Raw genomic sequence first — 20933 nt, forward strand, 5'->3', positions numbered from 1 at the left:
GCGCAGAACAGGTCCTTAGGCCCAAGCTGGCATTCTGGGCTACTCCCATTTCCCTATATATGTTCTAAACACCCCTGTCCACGTATCTGTCCAAATGTCTTTTCAAATGCTGCTATTCTACCCATTGCTCTAGTTTCCTCTGGCAGCTCGTTCCAGATACAGACCACCCTCTCAGTGAAAACGTTGCCGCTTCTCACCTGAAACCTCTGCCTCTGGTCCTAGAAACATCCACCCTAATAGAAATACCTCACACAAGAGTAAAACATTAAAGGCTCTTCATCTATACTCAAAAGTTCCCATGAAAGGACATTGACCTAAAACATTAACTCTCCACAGGTTCAAGCTGACTTTCCGAATATCTCCATCATTTGCTGTTTTGTTTTTGACAAAAGAAAACATTTGAGAAAGTGATCCATAATTATTAGAACAAGTCTCGCTTGCAATTCCCAGTGATAAATGGGGAAAGATATTATTTGGAAAACAAAGGTTGTGCAGCCGAGAACATTGTTCCATGGAGCGCAGGAGGATAGAATCTCACGGAGGTGTACACAATTATGAGAGGAAGACACATGGTGTCTTTTCCCCGGAGTAGGGGAATCAGTAATCAGAGGACACAAGTTTAAGGTGAGGAGTTGAGAGATTTAACTGGAACCTCAGGGGTAGCTTTGTTGCACAGAGGGTGGTGGGTGTATGGCTGCCGGGGGAGGTTGTTGGGTTGGGTACTATTGCAATGTTTAAGAAAAAAATTGGACAGAAACCGTGATAGGATGGGTTTAGAGAGATATTGGTCAAATTCACGAGGTGGGATATTTTGGTCGGTGTGGCCATGTTTGGTCGAAGGGCCTGCTTCCAAGCTCTTTCACTCCATGACGCTATGTTGGATCTGACAATCCAATGGTTTTGGTCTCTGGTCACAGCCCTTACTGGACTACCCATTCTCCCTGATTAAGTGAAGTTGTTGTCTCCAAGAAAAATTTAAAAACACAGCCTTTATACATTTGTAAACAGGAAAATATTAGCAAATACTAAGGTGCAGAATAAATCATACTCGGGTAGGAAAGGGGCAGCAAGATAATTCATGCATGAAAATATAGAAAACCTTCTAGAAGTAATGGGGTCACATGGTGGATTGAGTGAGAAGCTGAACACCATTTGAATTAGGAAAAACAAAACATTGGTGGAATTAATGGGGCTCAGGAGGCAGGAAGCCCACTGTCAATCGCAGGAAGTTACATCATCCCCCCCCCCCCCACCCCCTCAACTAGAGCAAAGCAACAACTGGGAATTTTAATTCAATTAGGATGGACAGCATTTAACACGGAGCACTTTACAGCTCGGCAGTTACCCCTGAGCAAACTTTGCTCATTTAAAAGTTCAGCACGCCGGCAAGCAAGTACATCCACTATCTCACAGCAAGCGCGGCCGGGCTTCGATCCTAACTTCTGGTGCGCCATAAATTGCCCCTTGATGTGAAAGTATAAGGCAGAACCTGCGGGGCTCTGATGGTAGGGGGAGTGGGGGGGCGACAGGAATAAAATGGTGTTGGTGTACTCGGGGAGGTTGGGACCAGAATGGACAGAGGACTGAAGGGAGTCTAACAGTAACTCTGAAAACTGAGTAGGAACGGAGCTCTGAAATTCTATGGGGAACTGGCACAGTAGATGAGATGAAGCCAGCAGAGATGAGCTCTGATCAGACTGTATGATGGCATAGGGTTGATGGGCAGAGTGGCCTACCTCTATTATGTTTTTCCTCCTGCCTCTTTTCAGTTTTGATTGTCTTCCCTGCCTCACTGCACTGCCCTGCAATTTTTCTCTGCATTAAAGGGTCGTTGCCTGGGGTAAGGACCTTGACCTGAAACATCAACCCGTTCTCTTCTATGGATGCTGCCTGACGTGCTGAGTAATTACAACCGTTTACAGACTTTAGAGTTCCAGCATCTGCGGAATTTTTGGTTTTCATGATCTTGGCCCAGCAACCTTCTCTTTTCTGCCCATTCCTGCTCCCAAGGGTCAGGCCCTTGACCGGACACCAGGGATGAGTACCCACTCTCCTTCAACACTATTCAGACATCGCTACTGAGCCCAATCCTGCTTTCACCCCATGAGTGGATGCCGGTGAAACATTCAACAAATGGTGGGTGCCTTCAATTGTCGCCGCTTTCACTGAATAGCCCTTTGGCCCATCGAGTCTGTGCTGACCATCAAGCAGCCATTTCCACTAGCAATGCACAAGTCCCATTTTACTCTCCCCAGGTTCCAGCACTCACCCAGTGACCATGCGGGAGGGAAATCAGAAACCCACAGTCACAGAGAGAAGGTGCAAACTCTCTCTTTCAACCTTTTTACTGAGTTTTATAGAGAACAGTTTTATAGAGAACACATTGTAAAGAGAACAGAAGGTTACCAAATATGAAGAATATAAATACATTTCTAATCATAAAAAAAATAGCAATATACCCCTTCTCCATACAATGATGTCAAAATGACAGAAAAAAACCCAAAGGAAAGAACTCTAACCCCCTACCAAAAAAAAAGCCTGGGACGTTTGACGTAAAATTGAAGGTAGTATCGTCCTGTTGACTGAAGGAAAAACCATGTAAATAAATAAATACATTTAATGATCAAGAAAAAGGTTTAATGAGCCTGAAAATAGTCCATAAAAGGATTCCAAATTTTATGAAAATTTAGCATACAATACGGAACACCTGATCTTTTCTAAATTAAGACATGACATAACCACTGAGAACTAGTGGGTGAAGCAGGATCTTTCCATCGTCGTGCCCTAAGAGTTGTAAATAGTAAATCTCGACGATCAGATGAAAATAATAGCTCGCTAATATCACCCAACACTCCAAACAAAGCCGTTAAAGGATTAGGTTCAAGATTAACACGTAATAGTATTGACAAAACATGAAAAATCTCCCTCCAATATGATTCAAGAGCTCGACAAGATCAGAGCACGTATATCCAGGATGCTTCCCCGTTGTTACATCTTTCACATCGGCGATTTAGATCAGGAAATATACGGGATTATTTGTCTTTGGACATGCAAGTCCGATGCATAACCTTGTGCAAACTCCATACAGACAGTGCCATGGGGCAAATTAACATTGTTAAAGTGACAGCAGAATGGAGAATAATTTGTTTTTTTCACTCAGATCTGAGTGAAGCAGCAAAATGTTTAAATGGAGACATACAGCGCGATAACAGGCCATTTCAGCCCCTGAGTCTGTGCCGCCAAATTTACACCCCATTAACCTACACCCCCAGTACTTTACAAACGGTGGGAGGAAACCGGGGCCCCCGGGAAAAACCCATGCAGACATGGGGAGAAAATACAAACTCCTTACAGACAGCGAGGGATACGAGTCCTGGTCCTGATTGCCAACCATGCCATTTCTCCTCCCCAAAAAAACCACTCAACATAAAGAACTCCCTCCCCCTTAAATGGGGGAAAATCAATGTCACCTTCAGGGTGTTTGTTCACAGCTCCAGTGATCCAGGTTCAATCCTCGCTTCTAGTGCTATTTGTGTGGAGTTTGCATGTTTTTCCCGTGGCAGTGAGTTCCCCCTTCCCTGATATTCTGGTGTCCTCCTAAATCCCAAAGATGTGTGGATGAGAGATGAATCAGTCACTGTGGATGACCCCTCATGTAGTTCCCAGAGCAAAACAGTGGAGAAAAGGCCTTTCAGCCCCTTCTCCTCATGCCAACCCATCTGTTCTAATCTTATGTACCAGTATTTGATCCATGCCTTGGATAATAAGTGCTTGTCTGGATACTTGTAAGAGTTGGAAGATGGGCAGAAGCTGATGGGCGGGTGAGAGGTCACCAGGAACGGGATTGATGGAATTGCTCTGAAAGCTAGCACAGACTCAAAGGGCTGACCTGCCTCTTCCTGTGCCATGAGGAAATAAAGTGGGAAATTATGGAACGACTTGGTCCAGCACTTACAGGTGCCTGCCCTTTGTCATGAAGGATTCAAAAGGCTAAGTTGAAGGAGGAAAATGAGGGACGTCCTCCTTCCTGCATGAGGCATTGTGGAACAAAGCATCTGGGTAACCAGAGAAGCACTTGTATGAACGATCGGATACATTTAGAAGTTTTTAGACATACAGCATGGTATCAGGCCCTTCTGGGCCACAACCCTGTGCCTCCCAAAAACACCAATTAACTTGCAATCCCTGAATGTTTTGGAAGGGTAGTAGAAAACCGGAGCACCTGGAGGAAACCCAGGCACCCATGAGGAAAACATGCAAACTCCTTGCAGGCAGTGCTGGATTTAAACCCTGGCAGTGTAATGGTGTTGCACTAGCTGCTATGCTAACCTTGTCACCGCTAAATATTTCTTATTCTATATAGAACAAGGAAAGCCGCAGCACAGATTTATACAGAATTGATGTTTTTATTCAGAATATAGATCAGAAATCTACAGCACAATACAGGCCCTTCAGCCCACAGAGTAGACCAATAACCTACTCTCACAACTGCCTGGCATTTCCCTACTGCATAACTTTCCTTATTTCTCAGTTCCATGTACCTATCGAATCGTCTCTTGCACCTGACTCCATCCGGCCAGCAGCGTATTCCCTGCAACCACCACTCTCTGTGTGAGGAAGGTAGTACTTGCATCTTCTCTGAACTTATTGCCCTTAAAACGGTGCCCTGTCATGTTAACCATTTCAGTCCTGGAAAAGAGCCTCCGGTCATCTACACGATTCCTGCCTCTCATCATCTTATACACCTCCAACACTCCAAGACAAGAGGATCCCGGTTGGGCATGCTTAAGTGGGAAAAGAAAGAATCAAGAGTTCTGAGGGGAAGGACTGCTCTTACTCAAGAAATCCTTAAGCTTTTGTCCACACAATGGCCGCCTGTGGTGAACCTGTCAGTGAGGTAAGTCTGGGGTCGTGCTTAAGGGAGGGGCATAGAGGTCATTACCTTTGATCTGTGGATTTCTCCGTCGTCGTCCTCTCCGCCCACGCCCAGGATCTTGCGGGACTTCAGGCGGCTCACCAGGTCAGTCTGGCTATGCTTTTTCATCAGTGGGGGGTGTTGCTTGGCAGCCATGGCCACCTGCGAGAGCCAGACCTGCTCGTAGCCTGAAACTGAGAAAAAGGAAAGCTGTGAGTCTTTACAGTGCTCGGCAGGGGAGAGGCGGCATGTGTAAAGGAACCATCTTTCATGCGGCTGAGTTGCACAGACTGAGGAGGTTGAACTTTACATACATTTACAACATGCTGTAAATTACTTCCAGTCCATGTGTCCCAACTGCCCCATACAGTTTGGAGGGTGGGAGGAAACTGGTGCACACAGAAGAAATCTACACAGGACACAGGGAAGACGGACAAACACCTTACAGACTAGCCCTGGATTTGAACCTGGGTTGCTGGGCCTGTCATAGCATTGCGTTGACCTGGGATGCCCCAGTTTGTGCTGGATCGAAGTTCACAAGCCTGACCTCTGAACCATGGAAAGGAAACAAAGGTCTCACGTTTACAACTACGGCCTCGCGATGCTCCTGACCCACTTTCCAGCCATCAGATGGCCCTGATCCTGTGGGAAATGCAGCGATAGCCTTCCCCCACCTCCCCTCCCTGAGAAGCCCAGCTAGATTCCACATCTGCAGCCTGGCCAAGTGTAGCACACTCTTGTGTCATAGAAGGGTTGCGTTCCAAGACAACCAAGCAAGAATTTCACAACAGGTGCACATCGTACAATATATATGGGACAATAAACCCACTGTCATTACCGCATTGCCATTTCCCGCTTTGACTGCATTTGGCATTTATTTAGTTTTGTTTTGTCATGTAAATCCCAGAGCAAATTTTTATAGTGTATCTCAAATTTTTGGGTAGTGATTTGTGAATTTGATAAGGAGAATTCCCATCATTTGAAATGCCATAACATGGTGGTGCACTGTAATCTGTTTTAGAGGTGTTGATTTTACAATAACAGTGGGTTAAGATACTGGGAACTCCCATGCCATTACATCAAACATTACAGTATATTACAGGCCCTTCAGCCCACTATGTCAGGCTAACCTATGGAAACAATTTAATTTCCCCTCCCTCACACCCATAACCCTCTATTTTTCTTACATCTGTCTTTTTGCTCTGGATTCTCTCAGTGAAGCAAATGGTTCTTCCCAATCTCCTCCTTTGGAAATCTTTGTCTTACAATTAGTAATTGAAGCATACAACAGGCTCTTCATCCCATCGAAAGTGTGCCAACCATTTAGACCAATCCCAATTCTTTCACTCACCCACACTCCTGTCAACCTGCCCCAGGTCCCACAGCTCACCAACGCACTGGGAGCAACATACACCAGCCAGTTAATCCTCCAATCCACGCTCCTTTGGGATGTGGCAGGAAACCCACACGTTCACAGGGAGAACGTGCAAACTCCGCACGGACAGCAGCGGATGCCAGGGTTGGGAGCTGAGTCGCTTCACCTGCACCACAGTGGAGCGGGTTTGGTGAGGCACGATGCTTCAGGAGAGAACAGGCAAGAAACTGGAGAGGTTTTAGATCATTTAGATCTTTCTGACATTTCAGATTTCTGGGAATGGGAAGGAAAGGTGTAATTTCTAACTTGAGAACAATGACACATCTCCTCCGTAAAATTTATCCAAATTTTAGCTTACAAAGCTTCCAGCTATGATTCAGAAAACGTAGCTCTATGGGTACAAAACAACGGCAATGCTCCTCATAATTATCAATGTCAATACAGACCGTAGGAAGACCCCTGCCTCCCTTGCTCCCTGGAAGACTGATCAATTAGTTTTTGAAATTAAGAAACAATTACCAATATCAAAATTATGTGTTGCTTGGAGCCTTTTCAAATGCTTTTACTTCTTCACCATAGATTAATATTGTGTGAAACTTTTAAGATTACCAGATCATCTCCTCCCAAAGCCAGTTCAATACCAACTCATTTGCTGAACGCTCCACTCTCTTTAGTGGGAATGAGTGCATTGCTACACAGATCTGCACATTGCTGCTTGTTTAATGAAATTTTGTTGAACAACATTTTAATTTTAAAAAAAGATTCTGATGAGAATGATTTGCAGGGCAGGATGCTAAAAGACTGTTTCTTCATTGGACTCCCCCACAGACACTGATCAGATTTGACACTGACATTCAAAGGATTGTCGTGGGCAACAATTGGTTCCATTTAATAACTGTGTAAAATAGGTACTTAAAATGTTCAACAGTAGTGAAATATTTTTGAAATCTATGCTGTATCATAGCAGAGCAAATATGGCAAGCCATCTGAGATCAGAAACAAATTGCAAACAACACTGACCACAGAGAAACAGAAGAGTGAAGGTGCTGGAGTGAACAATGAGAAGGTGGAGGGACCTAGCAGGTCTTCATCAAGGCTAAAGTGTCCTCAGTCTTGATAAAGGGTCCCGACCTGAAACATTGACTCCCATGGACCCTGTCAGCCCTGCTGAGCCCCTCCAACTTCACAGCGCCAAAGATGAGGTTCTGCTCTCAGTGTTGTGGTGGAAAAGGAGTAGATACATCACCTCATATTCTGGGCACCCTCCAACTGGATGGCATTAACATTGACCTCCAGTTTCCATTAGCCACCCACCTGTGGTTCTGTCTCTCCCCTTTCCCTCTCTCCTTTACCCCAGGTCACCTTTCCTTTCTCCTGGCCTCCTCTCCATATCTAATTACCACCTTTTGTCTGTTGGTCTGTATTCCTCCCCTACCATTTATTTTATTCAGGCACTTGCCTGCTTTCTCTCCATACCCCTTATGCTAAACCAACATCATTCAGTGTATAAGGTGGGGGGGGGGGGGGTCTCATTCACCTCAACATGATTTCATACATATCTCAGGTAACCCCACAGTCTCCGACTTCAAATCCCCACCCCAGATCCATCCCTGGTGAATGCTGCCTGCCCCTCTCCAGTGCAACTACAGCTGCCCCCCTCTCTAGTCCACATACCCTCCCTTTGGAGTAACGACAGCCTCCCACCCTCTAGTGCACACACCTTCCCTGTGGAGCAATGACCATAATCTGCCCACAAGGCTCCAGCTGTGGCCTAACAAATATTATTAATGTTTCATAACCTTGTTCTCGCTCAGTCAACCACGTGGCCATTATTTATATCATCTGGCTGCGACATTTACCTCCAGGTCATTAATATTTATTTTAAAAAGCAGAGAACCAGGTAGGGAGGCCTGTGGAATCCCACCGACAACAACTTTGAGGCCACAAAAATCCTGGTCAATTGTGAATTTCTGTTTCCTGCCATGCAGGTAATTTTTAATTTTGGATACAGTTTGCCACATTGATCTGCAAAGTGGGAGCTTGTCAAACACCCCAGTAAAATCCAAAGTCAATTTTATTTTTAACAATGCAGGACCATAGAAGACCCTTCTGGGCTAAGAAGCTCATGCTGTCCAATTATACCCAATTAGCCTCCAGCCCCAAAGTTCTTTGAAGGGTGGGATGAACCCTGAGCTCCTGGGGAAAGCTCACACAGGTGAAGGGGAGAACGTACAAACTCCTTACACACAGCGTCGGATTCGAACCTGGGTCATTGGCGCAGTAATAGCATTGTGTGCCACCCTCAAGTTCTGACAGCTCTCATTGATATGAGCCATGACAATATCTATAAAGCATAAATTCCTGGGGACCTCACTGTCCCGAAGCAACAAAAGATCTGCTGGAGAAGCTCTGGGGATCAAGCATGATCAGCCTTTTGAGAGGAAAAATAATGGTCAGCATTTCAGGCAGGAATCCTTCATCACGGCTGACATGAAAAGATGCAATGCACAAAAATGCTGGAGAAACTCAGCAGGTCACCTAGCACCCAGAGGACTTAAAAGGTAGTCACTGTTTCGGGTCCGAGTCCCTTGTGGCCGCAGGGAGGCGTGCAAACCCCACACAGACAGTGGCTGAGGTCAGGATCAGACCTGGCTCACTGGAGTTGTAAGTCAGTGATGATACCACCATGTTAAGCGCTGCTTTGATGACAAACAGATCCGCATTCCTGATTTTTTAAAGGACTTCAGGACAAACTGTTCCATTCGAAATCCGGTTTCCTTTCCCAGGTTTCTTTCTCAGCCCTGACGTTGGGCACATATATTTCTTCAGGTGCTCCTGATGTGGCCTCCTCTACTTTGGGCACAGACAAGGGCCTCTCAGTAGCCAACCACTTAAATTCCACGCACCTTCATCACATTGTCCATGGCCTCATGTACTGCCAACGAAGGCCACCTGCAAATTGGAACATCAATGCCATCTATTCCGTCTAAGCACTCTCCAACCAGGCGGCTTTAACATCGACATCGAATCCTCCTCCTGGATTCTTTCTCTCTCTGAATCGGTTTCCATTCCCCCAGCTCCCCACCACCTTCATTTCCTTCTCCTATCAGACAGCTACCCTCCCCCCCAACATCACTCCTCAGCTTCCTTCTATCGACCTTCCCATCTGTATCCACCTCTTACCTGTTAGCCTGTACCCCACCCCCCCTCCCCCCCAACCCCCATCCCCTTCCTCACCTCACCCTGTTTTATTCAGGCATCTACGATTTTCCAGATTCCTCACAAAGGGCTCAGGACTGAAACGTTGACAGCCCTAGGAATGCTGCGTGACCTACTGAGTTTTGGCAGCACTTTTGGACACTGACATCGCCAAACCTCCTCCCCTGGCCCTATTTTATATCCTTTCCCACTTACATGGTTACAACAGCTTGAAGCCAAGTGCAACAACTTTTGATCAAAAACTCTCTCACATATTTCCTTGTCAAGCACTTCTTACGGATTCTAAGGTGACAAATTGTTCTCGCCGCTCCCCTACTCAATCCTTCTTTGCACAATTGACCTTCGCCAAACCAAAGGTAGTTTTTGTTCTTGAGTCTGGCCCTAGAGATTTATGATTTGAATCAAAGCTGCAGCTGGTGTAATGCTGGGAAACATGGTTTCAGGAACCAAGCTGAGAGGCATTCTTGTCAAGGTTGAGCTCTGCGATTGTTCCAAACTTCAAGTTTCTTTGTCATACGATTGCACAAGTGCAACTCCATGAGAAAGCACTTTCCGGGCCACAGTGCAAGCACACCAACAAACAAATGCACATCCAGAAATACCTGGCACATATGTAGATATATTAAAGTCACAGAGATTTCTCACTGCACGAGGGAAGATGCCGATCCTCAGTCTGGTGGCTCAGGCTGTGATACTTCTCCATCTTTTTTCCCCGATGGGAGTAGCTGCGTTGGGGGTCATAGGGGTTCTCGCTGATTTGGCGAGCCCTCTTTAAACGATGACTCGGTGGGGGGGGGGGGGGGGAGGGAGACCCCTGTGATCCTTTCTGCCACTTTCATGCTCCTGTGGATTGGCCTCCAATCCGATGCCCTGCAGCAACCCTACCACATGGAGATGCAGCTGGCAACTGACAGATTGACAGAGTGGTGGCTGGCGGCCTTGCCTGCCTTTGCCTTTTAAGGAAGTGCTGTCGCTGTTGTGCCTTTCCAATAAGTCCTTCGTTGCTCTGCCCGATTTTATCGCAGGGCATTGCCATTCCACTGGTAAGAACTTAAAAGTACGAGTGCCAAGACCTCTATCACACTCAAGACACTCAGTGGGGGCTGGAATTTTTGAGTCCCCTACACAGGTTTTCTCTGCCATTTTAAATATTTACAGTAAGCGTGGGTGATAATGCAAACATTAAGGAATGGAATCTTATGTGAATTATTCTGGTACCAGGTTAAGCAACCTATGGTATTTTAGATCACAAGCTTAATGCTGTGGAAAAAGGCCCTTAACCTTTCCTCATTATTGCAAATAAATATATATAAAAAAGTATTGAATAACAAACAGTTTGGAAAAGTTGGTACAATATACTGTTCTATGTTCTAGACCCAACTTTAAGAGTACAGAACACCAGAGCTAACCCAGGGGCAGTCAATAGAATTAGAATCAGGATTTATTGTCATGAACCAGTCATGAAATTCAGTGTTTTGAGGCAGCAATCATAGAGCAAACATTCATATTTTAACCATCTTAAGACATTACTATATATTTTTTAAAAAGTACACGAGAAGTAAGGTAGTGTCTGTGGTTTGTGATCATTCAAGAATCTGATGGCAATGGGGAAGAAGCTGTCCTTGTGCCACTGAGCACTCATCTTCAGGACCCTGTACTTTTCGCCCCCCCAAAGGGTAGCAGAGTGAACAGGGCGTGGCCTGGATGGTGGTCTTTCAATGTCTGGCTCTTTCTTCCTTACTGCCTCCCCATCTTTGAGGATTGCTTTTTTAAGACACTGCCTCATGAAGATATCCTCGATAGAATGAAGTCTGGTGCCCTTGATGTCGCAGGCCGAGTTAACAACCCTCTGGAGTTTAATTTTGTCCTGAGAGTTGGTGCCTCCATACCAGGCAGTGATGCAGTCAGCTAGACTGCTCTCCACAGTAAACCTGTAAACATTTATGAGAGTCTTTGGTGACACTGAATCTCCTCAGACACCTCACAAAGTTTAGCCGCTGGCGAGCCTTCTTTTGATTTTATCTCCAGGACACAGATCCTTGGAGATGTTGACACGCAGGAATTGGAAATTCTTGACCCTCTCCACTACTGAGCCCTCGATAAGGACTGGATTGTGTTCCCCTGTCTTCGTCCTGAAGTCCACAATCATCTCGTTGGTTTTGCTGATGTTGAGCGCAAAGTTTGTTATCGTTACATTGCACTGGAGATGGCCTTCAATCTTCAGTGCAATGAGATGGAATCATTGAGGTCAGGAAGAGATTGCAGAAAGTCCTGTTAATTTGGAGTAAACCCAAGAACTGACTAATGTAAATTTTTGTGACACAAGGCATGATTTTAAAAAATGTGTAGAAACAGAGGGGAGTGTGTCCGACGGGAAATTCATGCTTGTCACAATAACTTTATACAAAAGCTAATCTCCCAGAGTGCTACAGCAACAACTCCTAATTGTTATGGTCTGGCTTGACAGGTACAATTTGTCTGTGGATTTTTCTGCACCATTTGGTGGGGCCATTACTTGTCCGTGGACAACGTTGCCTTGGTGATGATGACACTTCAGACAGGGAATATAAAAATATTGAGCAAGCATGCAGAAACACCCTCTGAAGACTTGATGAACATGCAGTGAATGCCGAATTATGTTTTACACATTGGTTGGGTAATTTCACTCTATGAAATATGTGCTGAAGGAAGTTCATACATTTTTTGAATAGATTGTACACCAACATGGCCAGCATTTTTATTTACCCTTAACTTCCCTTGAGGCAGTGGTCTTTTGAGTCACTGAAGTCCACCTCCAGCAGCTTCCTCAGGAAGGGAGCATCAGGATGTAGACCCAGCGATGCTGAAGGGCCTGGGGGATATTTCCAAGTCAGGATGCCAAGGGCTCTCGAGACGGAATCTGCAGATGGTGGTAATGCCATGAATCTGGTCCCCTTGCCCTGCTTTGAAGGGTTGGCCTTGGAAAGCCTTGTCGAAATTTGATTTAATCCTTTTTTTTTAATTTGGTGAATGTACTTTGGAAACCCAGAGGGGTTGGCAAATTTACTTTGAAGCTGACAGGCTGCAAATATGCAATGATTTACTTTAATTTCTCATTCAGTACTGATTTTTTTTACGAGATGTGGATAATCGGAATGGCATCACATTTCCCTAAAATGATTCTGTCAGTCTACTGGTACCAGAGGAAGAATGATAAGTTTACATATATAATGTAAATGTGATCAGGGAACATTGACAAGAAGTGAATAGAGTAGGATATAAGATTTATAAGACATTACATTTAAATTATTAGCTCGAGGGAATTTTGGAGCACAAGTAGCCGAAGAAAGAGAACGACTGATAAAAGGGAGAATGAACCTGAGAGTGTGTATACAGACATAATTGTCCATGCCGCCCAATTAACCTACACCCCTGGTACAGACTTGTGGGCTGAAGTGGCCTGTTACCGTGCTGTATGTCTAAATTAAAAATTAAAAGGTTGCCCACCCCTGATGAAAATGAAAGAGAAGGAAAGAGAAAGATGGAGGGAGAAAAATGGAGATGGAAAGAAGGGAGATAATGAGAGGAAGAGAGTGAGAAATGGGGGATTTATATTAGAAAGAGGAGTAAAAAAAAAGATAGAGGTGTCATGATAATGAATATGTATGAGATGTACTGGAAGTCACGTGGTATGAGAGAGAGATAAGAACACAAGCAGGAGAACAAAGGAAACCGGAGAATAAAAAGACACTAAGAAGTTTACCTGATAAACTTGTGTTTAATGTTTTATTAACTTCACATTTCGGGACACAAATGTGACATTGGCGACGAGGATGAAAGAAGCTTGAAGAAAATTAAAGACTGGGAGGAGTCACGCGATGGAGTAGTGGCCGGACGGTGAACTCCAGCCCTCTCCAGAAAAGTCGGGAAAAACAAGAGAAAACACAAAGGCACAGAAATAAAAGTTACAGAAAAGTGAGTATAAAGGTGGAAAGAAGATGGCGACAAAAAAAGAAAAGTCGAAAGCAACGGTAAGAAGAGAGGAAGAGAAGACAAAGGAGGAAAAAGGTGAAGGCCTTACCTGTCCGAAGAGGCCCGCTGCGGAGAGAGAAACCCGCTCCCTCAGGTCGGTAAATAATGGACTACAAAAATGGCTCGCAGAGCCGAGTAAAAGTGCGCAACCGCGCATGCGCGAAGTTTCGCGCATGCGCGATGCGAATGAAAAAAAACACACCGACGGGAGGGGGGACCAGCTGGGGAGTCGATCTCCACAGCCGGCAACGACAGCTGCAGAACACCTGCAGCAAGAAGAGACCACAGAAGACAATAGAAACAAGATAGAAGAGGAGGAAAGGGCAACAAAGAAACAACAGATGGTCAACCCAGAGGAAGAAGAAGAGGAAGAGTATGGTGAAATAGAAGAAGAAAAGAGAGGCAAGGTAAAGGATATACTTGCTCTTATTAGAGGATACATGGAATCATTTAAAGAATGGCAAACACAGGAATTTAAGGATTTAAGAAAAAGAATAAACAACACAGAGGAGAAAATAATTAAAATGGAGATGACCTTAACAGAAATGGGAAAGAAAATAGACAAGATGGAAGAGCGGGCAGTAGCAGCAGAAATGGAGGTAGAAGACTTAAAAAAGAAATTGGAGAAATCTAATAAAAAAACTAAAGAGACACAAGAACTACTAGCTCAAAAAATAGATACAATGGAAAACCATAACAGAAGAAATAACATAAAGATAGTGGGCCTTAAGGAAGATGAAGAAGGCAAGAATATGAGGGAGTTTATAAAAGAGTGGATCCCTAAGACCCTAGGATGTCCAGAACTACAGCAAGAATTGGAAATAGAAAGGGCACATAGAGTATTGGCCTCTAAACCACAACCACAACAAAAACCAAGATCTATTGTAGTAAAATTCCTAAGATATACTACAAGAGAAAAGGTACTGGAGAAGACAATGGAAAAAGTAAGAGAGGGCAACAAACCACTGGAGTATAAAGGGCAAAAAATCTTCATTTATCCAGATATAAGTTTTGAACTCCTAAAGAAGAGAAAAGAGTTCAATACAGCAAAGGCGATTTTATGGAAGAAAGGGTATAAATTTATACTAAAGCATCCAGCGGTATTGAAAATATTTATTCCAGGACAACAAAACAGACTATTCTCGGATCCAGAAGAAGCACGAAAATTTGCAGAACAATTACAAAAATAGACTGAGGGAGGAAGACGGGTAATGAGAGTTAAGATGATCACAATTGATATGTATGTGGGTAAAGACAAAAATAGACTGAGGGATGAAGACGGGTAATGAGAGTAAAAATGATCACGATTGATATGTATGCGGGTAAAGAGGTATAAGAGTGAATAGAGACAAGGAGCATACGTGAATGTATCTGTACTTAGAGGAAAATATAGATAGTATAGACAAGAATTAATAAGGGAAGGTAATGGAATAGAGAGAATAAGGAGGGAATTAAAAGAGTGACCTTTGTGACATATGAAAAGTGAAATCTTTTCTGGGGGAGGCGGGGTGGGGGGAAATAGCGGTCACTGCAAAATCAGTTGACGCTTGCGAGTGGATTCGCAAATCCAAATGGAGAGGGGAGATGTGGTTGTCCGACAAGGGATAAAGGACAACTCAGGAGGTGAATGGGAGATTGGGAATAAATAAGATAGAAATAGGAGAATAAGGAAAATGTTGGATGTTGTAGGAATGTTGTCTTATAAAGAGTTGAAAATAAGAAAACAGAAATGGAAAAGGAGGAAAGGTAATGATGGAAAAACGGAAAGAGAAGATAAACAAAATATAAAAGGGCTACGCTGAACTATATGTCTTTAAATATTAATGGAATACATAACCAAATTAAAAGGAAGAAACTACCAAATTTAAATGAATAAATGTATTCCATTAGAAAAAATAACATATTGGTTAAGAAATAATATTGAAATATTCGAACAAGTATAGGAGCCTTACATTAAATACAATAGCGAAAACCTACCGGGGACAAACATTACCTAAGTTGATGGAAGGAGAAGGAAAGAAAAGAATGGACTCAGTAGAATTTCTGGTGTAATTTTGTTGAATGACAACATTGTCTGACTGGATTAATGCAACCTAGATTGTATACCTAAAATGGATGAGAGGGGGGGTGGGGGGGTGGTTTGGGAGGAAAGGGGGGGGGGAGAAAAAGTCACTGTATATGTGTGAAAAAGAAATTGTGTATATCATGGCTAATGTGATTTATGGTGTGAAAAATAAAAAAAAAAAAAAAAAAAAAAAAAAAGAAAATTAAAGACTAAACAAGATTACAGAGGTTTGCAGACAACTTCAAGGTGATAAGAATTTTCTCTGTGACTCAGTACTTTTGGTGCTGGAATATTTCCTCAAGGCTGGTGCAGACAGTGACTTTCTAACACATAGTGGAATTGCTCATTTTGACCCAACGGGTGATGCAAGCACGTAAGTGTGAAGTGGAAGGCATGGCTGGAAGAATTTGAATCCTACGCCGACAGTCGTGGCCTATTTCTAGATACCGGTACAGTTGAACAAAAAGCGCAGAGGAGGGCGTTACTTCTTTTCACTGCGGGACCCTCAGTTCGGGAAACATTTAAGACACTTTTGAATACTGGAAGAAAGGATGAGTACCGGAAAGCGGTAGATGCATTAAATGCACACTATGTAGTGACACCGAATGCTACATTTCAACGCCATTTGTTTCGGAGAACGAGACAAGAAGATGGCCAGACAATTGCTCAGTACGTGACGAGACTACGCCAGCTAGCTGTTGGATGCAATTACATGCCAGCTGATTTGGACAACCAATTACTGGATCAAGTCGTATAGCACTGCAGATCAGATAAACTCAGAAGACGTCTACTGGAAAGAGGGAATGAGTTGGAACTCACTGATGCTTTAACCATTGCTGCTGCATTAGAGGCTGTTGAAGGGCTATTTCATACCATGACCCTGAAAGACAACTCAAGCCAGCAAATTAAGAGGCTCTCACATCGCCATAATCAGCCAAGATATACGCCGACACATGACGTGGAGTATTATCGATGTGGAAACCGTGGTCATTTTGGAAAAGACCCATATTGCCTGGCCAAAGGCAAAGTTTGCAGAAAGTGTGGAGGTAAGGACCACTTTGCAAAGAAGTGCAAAAGCAAGTCCAATGCAGACCAGAAGAGGAAGAGTACAACTTCCAAAGGCAAAGCCTGGGGGAAAGGAAAGTATCCTGGAAAGAAAGATACCATTCGCCAGATAGACGGTGACGATGATGATACCCAGGAGGAACAGAGTTGTTATCAATTTACGTTGAATGATGTACATCATGAGAAGGTCCCAGTGATCATTGGTGGAGTGACAGTTCAGGTCATTGTAGACTCAGGCAGTGACAGTAATGTGATTAATCGACATTTATGGGAGAAGTTGAAAAGGAAAAAGATCATCTGTACCTCAAAGAAGTGTTCCAAGAAACTGTATCCATACACAGCAACCAAGCCATTGCAGACCATTGGATGTTTTACTGCAACTGTTGAAGCTGGAGATAAGTACACCGAAGCAGAGTTTATGGTCATAGAAGAGAGGGGAGAACCATTGTTGAGTAGAAGCACAGCGCAAGACCTGGCAATACTTCATATTGGAGCTTGTGTCAATTCAATTCAGTCATACGAGGATATGAAGCAAGAATTCCCCGCAGTCTTCCAAGGAGTAGGAAAGCTGAAAGGTCGACAATTGAAGCTAGCGGTAGATGAAACGGTCAAACCCAAGGCACAACCAATGCGCCAAACTCCGTTTGGACTTCGTGGGAAAGTCGAAGCCAAAATTAAAGAATTGATCGAACAAGACATTATAGAACCGGTGGAACATTCGACACAATGGGTCAGTCCAGTAGTGATTGTGCCCAAACCAAAGGGAGACTATGTGTTGACATGAGAATGGCCAATGAAGCTATAATTAGAGAACGACATCCTATACCAACAGTGGAAGAGATACTTCAAGAACTAACTACCAGCAAGGTATTCTCAAAAATTGATCTGAAATGGGGCTATCATCAATTAGAGCTGGATCTAGGTTCCCGAGATGTAACTACATTTGTGACTCACTGTGGATTGTATCGTTACAAGAGACTATCATTTGGAATTAATGCAGCTTCGGAGATCTACCAGTATGAAATCCGTCGAGTGATTTAAGGCATTCCTGGAGTTGCCAACATTTCTGACGACATCATAGTCCATGCACCAACGAAGGAAGAGCATGACAAACGGTTGAGGCGTGTACTATCTAGACTACAGGAGGCAGGCCTTACCGTGAATGGAAACAAGTGCCAGTTCGGTGTGTCAGAAATGGACTTCATGGGACACAGACTTACACGGGAAGGACTAAACCCTGCAGAGGCCAAGGTGAAAGCTATTGCAGAGGCACGTGCACCTCAGAATGCAACAGAGGTGAGGAGTTTCCTAGGATTGGTTAATTTTTGTGCAAAGTTCATTCCTAATTTCGCTACAGTGGCAGAACCACTAAGGAAACTAACCAGGAAAGGTGTACCATTTCATTTTGGATCTGAGCAGAAGAAAGCATTCACAGCGCTGAAGCAAAACCTGACAGATGCAAAAACTCTTGGATATTACGATCCGGCGGCATCAACCAAAGTCATAGCGGATGCCAGGCCAGTTGGTTTAGGAGCTGTGTTGGTCCAGATGCATGATGGAGGACCAAGAATCATTGCCTATGCCAGCAGATCGTTATCAGATGTGGAGAGAAGATACTCTCAGACAGAGAAAGAAGCACTCGGACTTGTATGGGCCTGTGAGAGGTTCCATGCATATTTATACGGCATTGAATTTGAACTCATCACAGATCATAAGCCATTAGAGGTGATCTATGCACCTAGATCCAAACCATGTACCAGAATAGAGAGATGGGTACTCAGACTACAACCCTACAAATATAAAGTAATCCACATTACAGGGAAAGCAAACATTGCTGATCCGCTGTCCAGATTGGTGAAGGATGGATGTCCACAATCCAAGTCAGAATTGGGAACAGAAACAGAGAGCTTTGTACGCTTCGTAGCTATTCAGGCGACCACGAAAGCTGTGACTACGAAGGAAGTCGAGAGAGAATCCGAACGTGATCCAGAACTCATGGAAGTAAGAGAATGCATACAGAGTGGACAATGGGACAAGTGTACTCACAAGGCTTACATTCCCATTAGAGACGAACTTTGTTGCATCGGACAGTGTGTATTAAGAGGTTGCAGATTGGTGATTCCGCAAAGATTGAGACCGAAGATCGTATCCTTAGCGCATGAAGGACACCTAGGTATTGTTGGTACCAAGCAAAACCTCAGAACCAAGGTATGGTGGCCAAGTTGTGATAAGGACGCAGAGAAATTTGTTAAAACTTGTCATGGATGTCAAATCACAAGTAGGAGTAATCCGCCAGAACCGATCCGGAGTACGCAACTCCCGACAGGACCATGGATCGACGTAGCTGTTGATTTTCTTGGACCTTTACCGACGGGTAAATCAATTATGGTAGTGATAGATTACTACAGCAGATACTATGAGTACGTGGTGTTGAAGTCCACAACCACTGAAAAAACAATACAAGCATTAGCAGAGATATTCGCAAGATATGGATTACCTGTTACATTATACTCTGACAATGGTCCACAATTCATTTCAGAGACATTTGAGGAATACATGAGGACCACAGGTATCCACCATCATAAAGTAACTCCGAAATGGCCGCAAGCCAATGGAGAAGTAGAGAGACAAAATCAGTCCATTGAAAAACGATTGAGGATTGCACACGCAGAAGGACAAAATTGGCGAGAAGCATTGCTATCTTATGTGGCTGTCTATCGAGCAACGCCTCATGCAACCACTGGAAAAAGTCCTGCAGAAGCATTTTTTGGGAGAAAAATCCGCACAAAAATGCCAGAAATAAAGGAAATCCGAGACGACCAGGAGATGAGGGAACACGATGCTGAAAAGAAAGGTGCAGCAAAGCTGTACACAGATTCGAAACGTGGAGCCAAGTACTCAGACATCATGCCAGGAGATAATGTTCTAGTGAGGCATGAAACTGGTGGTAAGCTAGACACACCTTATTACCATCAACCCTATACTGTCGTATCCAGAAGTGGCAGTATGGTGACAGTCAAGTCTCTGACTGGAGTCCTGTATAAGAGAAATGTATCAGGTGTAAAAAGGTACCAGTCCAGAGATACATCGAGCGATGAGGTTGAAAGGCCAATACGAGATGCTGAAACTGAGAGACCTGATGATGTTCCAGAGGCAGTTACCAGCACTCCTGATGAAGTGACTAGAGCGCCAGAAACACCCGAAGCCGTGGCGAGCAGTATTTTCGACGCTGAGAGTGAACAACCGAGAAGCGACGACAATATCGCAGGCAGGCCGAAACGAAACCGGAGAGCGCCCAAACGATACGAAGACTTTGTGCCATAGTTTTAATAAGAACTTTGGGACAGTATTTTAATTTTATATCATAAAGTGCATGTATGAATGCTGTAGGAAGTAAATTTTATGTAGTTGAGTTATAGTATTACCATTAGTTACGATGTTTGTATGTTTCCGAGGGATATTGGTAAGTGAAGGTAAAGTTTATTTCTGATTAAAGGAGGGATGTCATGATAATGAATATGTATGAGATGTACCGGAAGTCACGTGGTATGAGAGAGAGATAAGAACACAAGCAGGAGAACAAAGGAAACCGGAAAATAAAGACAACGGAGAAGTTTACCTGATAAAACTTGTGTTTAATGTTTTATTAACTTCACATTTCGTGCCACAAATGTGACAACTTTAACTTACCATATTGTAGTGCGCTGTTAGACAGAATCAGACACACACAAGGTAAAGACTGAACAAGATTTCAATCCACAAAAACCTCCACAGAGCCAGACTGGCTGTGGCTGCAGCAACTCTATGTGAGGCCTCGGGAGGCCGGCGCAGGCTTATATCCCGGAGGGTGATTGACACCCGATCGGGTGGGGCTTGATCCACTCAGGCTGACTGATTGGCAGCCGGCCAGGTGTTGTCCTGTCCCCTTACTCTCCTGCAGGAGAGGTTGCCCCTTGCAATAGGCCGGTGGTGTACCACCACACATATATCGACTGGAACTCCCATTACTATAAAAGATTTGGACGCCGTCTTCTGTTTGGACACGAGATCGGTCCGCAGACTGATCACCATCTAGGGCCATTTTGAGTCTGCCTTGGACACAGACTAAAAAAAAGAGCAAGGATAAACCTTAAAAAGGGCAAAGGGATATCATTTACACTAGGATCCAGTAGATGACAGTACATAATTCTTACTTGTTGCAGCCAAACAGGTACTTCATGGAAAATAATATACATAAAAGAGAATTAAAAATACAAAAGAGAGATCGATAATAAATTATCCTA

At 44.0% G+C, this 20933-nt stretch overlaps 1 protein-coding gene across 4 annotated transcripts in view; it reads right to left on the reverse strand.

The window, feature by feature from the left end:
* The window catches only part of LOC138741424 (tumor protein p53-inducible protein 11-like), a 110176-nt gene that overhangs the window by 32026 nt on the left and 57217 nt on the right, over nt 1-20933 (reverse strand). For all 4 annotated transcript variants that reach the window (XM_069895506.1, XM_069895526.1, XM_069895533.1 and 1 more), the window contains exon 2: nt 4943-5109. In XM_069895506.1, coding sequence (XP_069751607.1) covers nt 4943-5109 — 167 coding nt within the window. The remainder of the gene's footprint in view (nt 1-4942; nt 5110-20933) is intronic.

The sequence above is a fragment of the Narcine bancroftii genome, chromosome 1 (assembly GCF_036971445.1).
Source record: "Narcine bancroftii isolate sNarBan1 chromosome 1, sNarBan1.hap1, whole genome shotgun sequence".
In the NCBI taxonomy this organism is placed as follows: Eukaryota; Metazoa; Chordata; class Chondrichthyes; order Torpediniformes; family Narcinidae; genus Narcine; species Narcine bancroftii.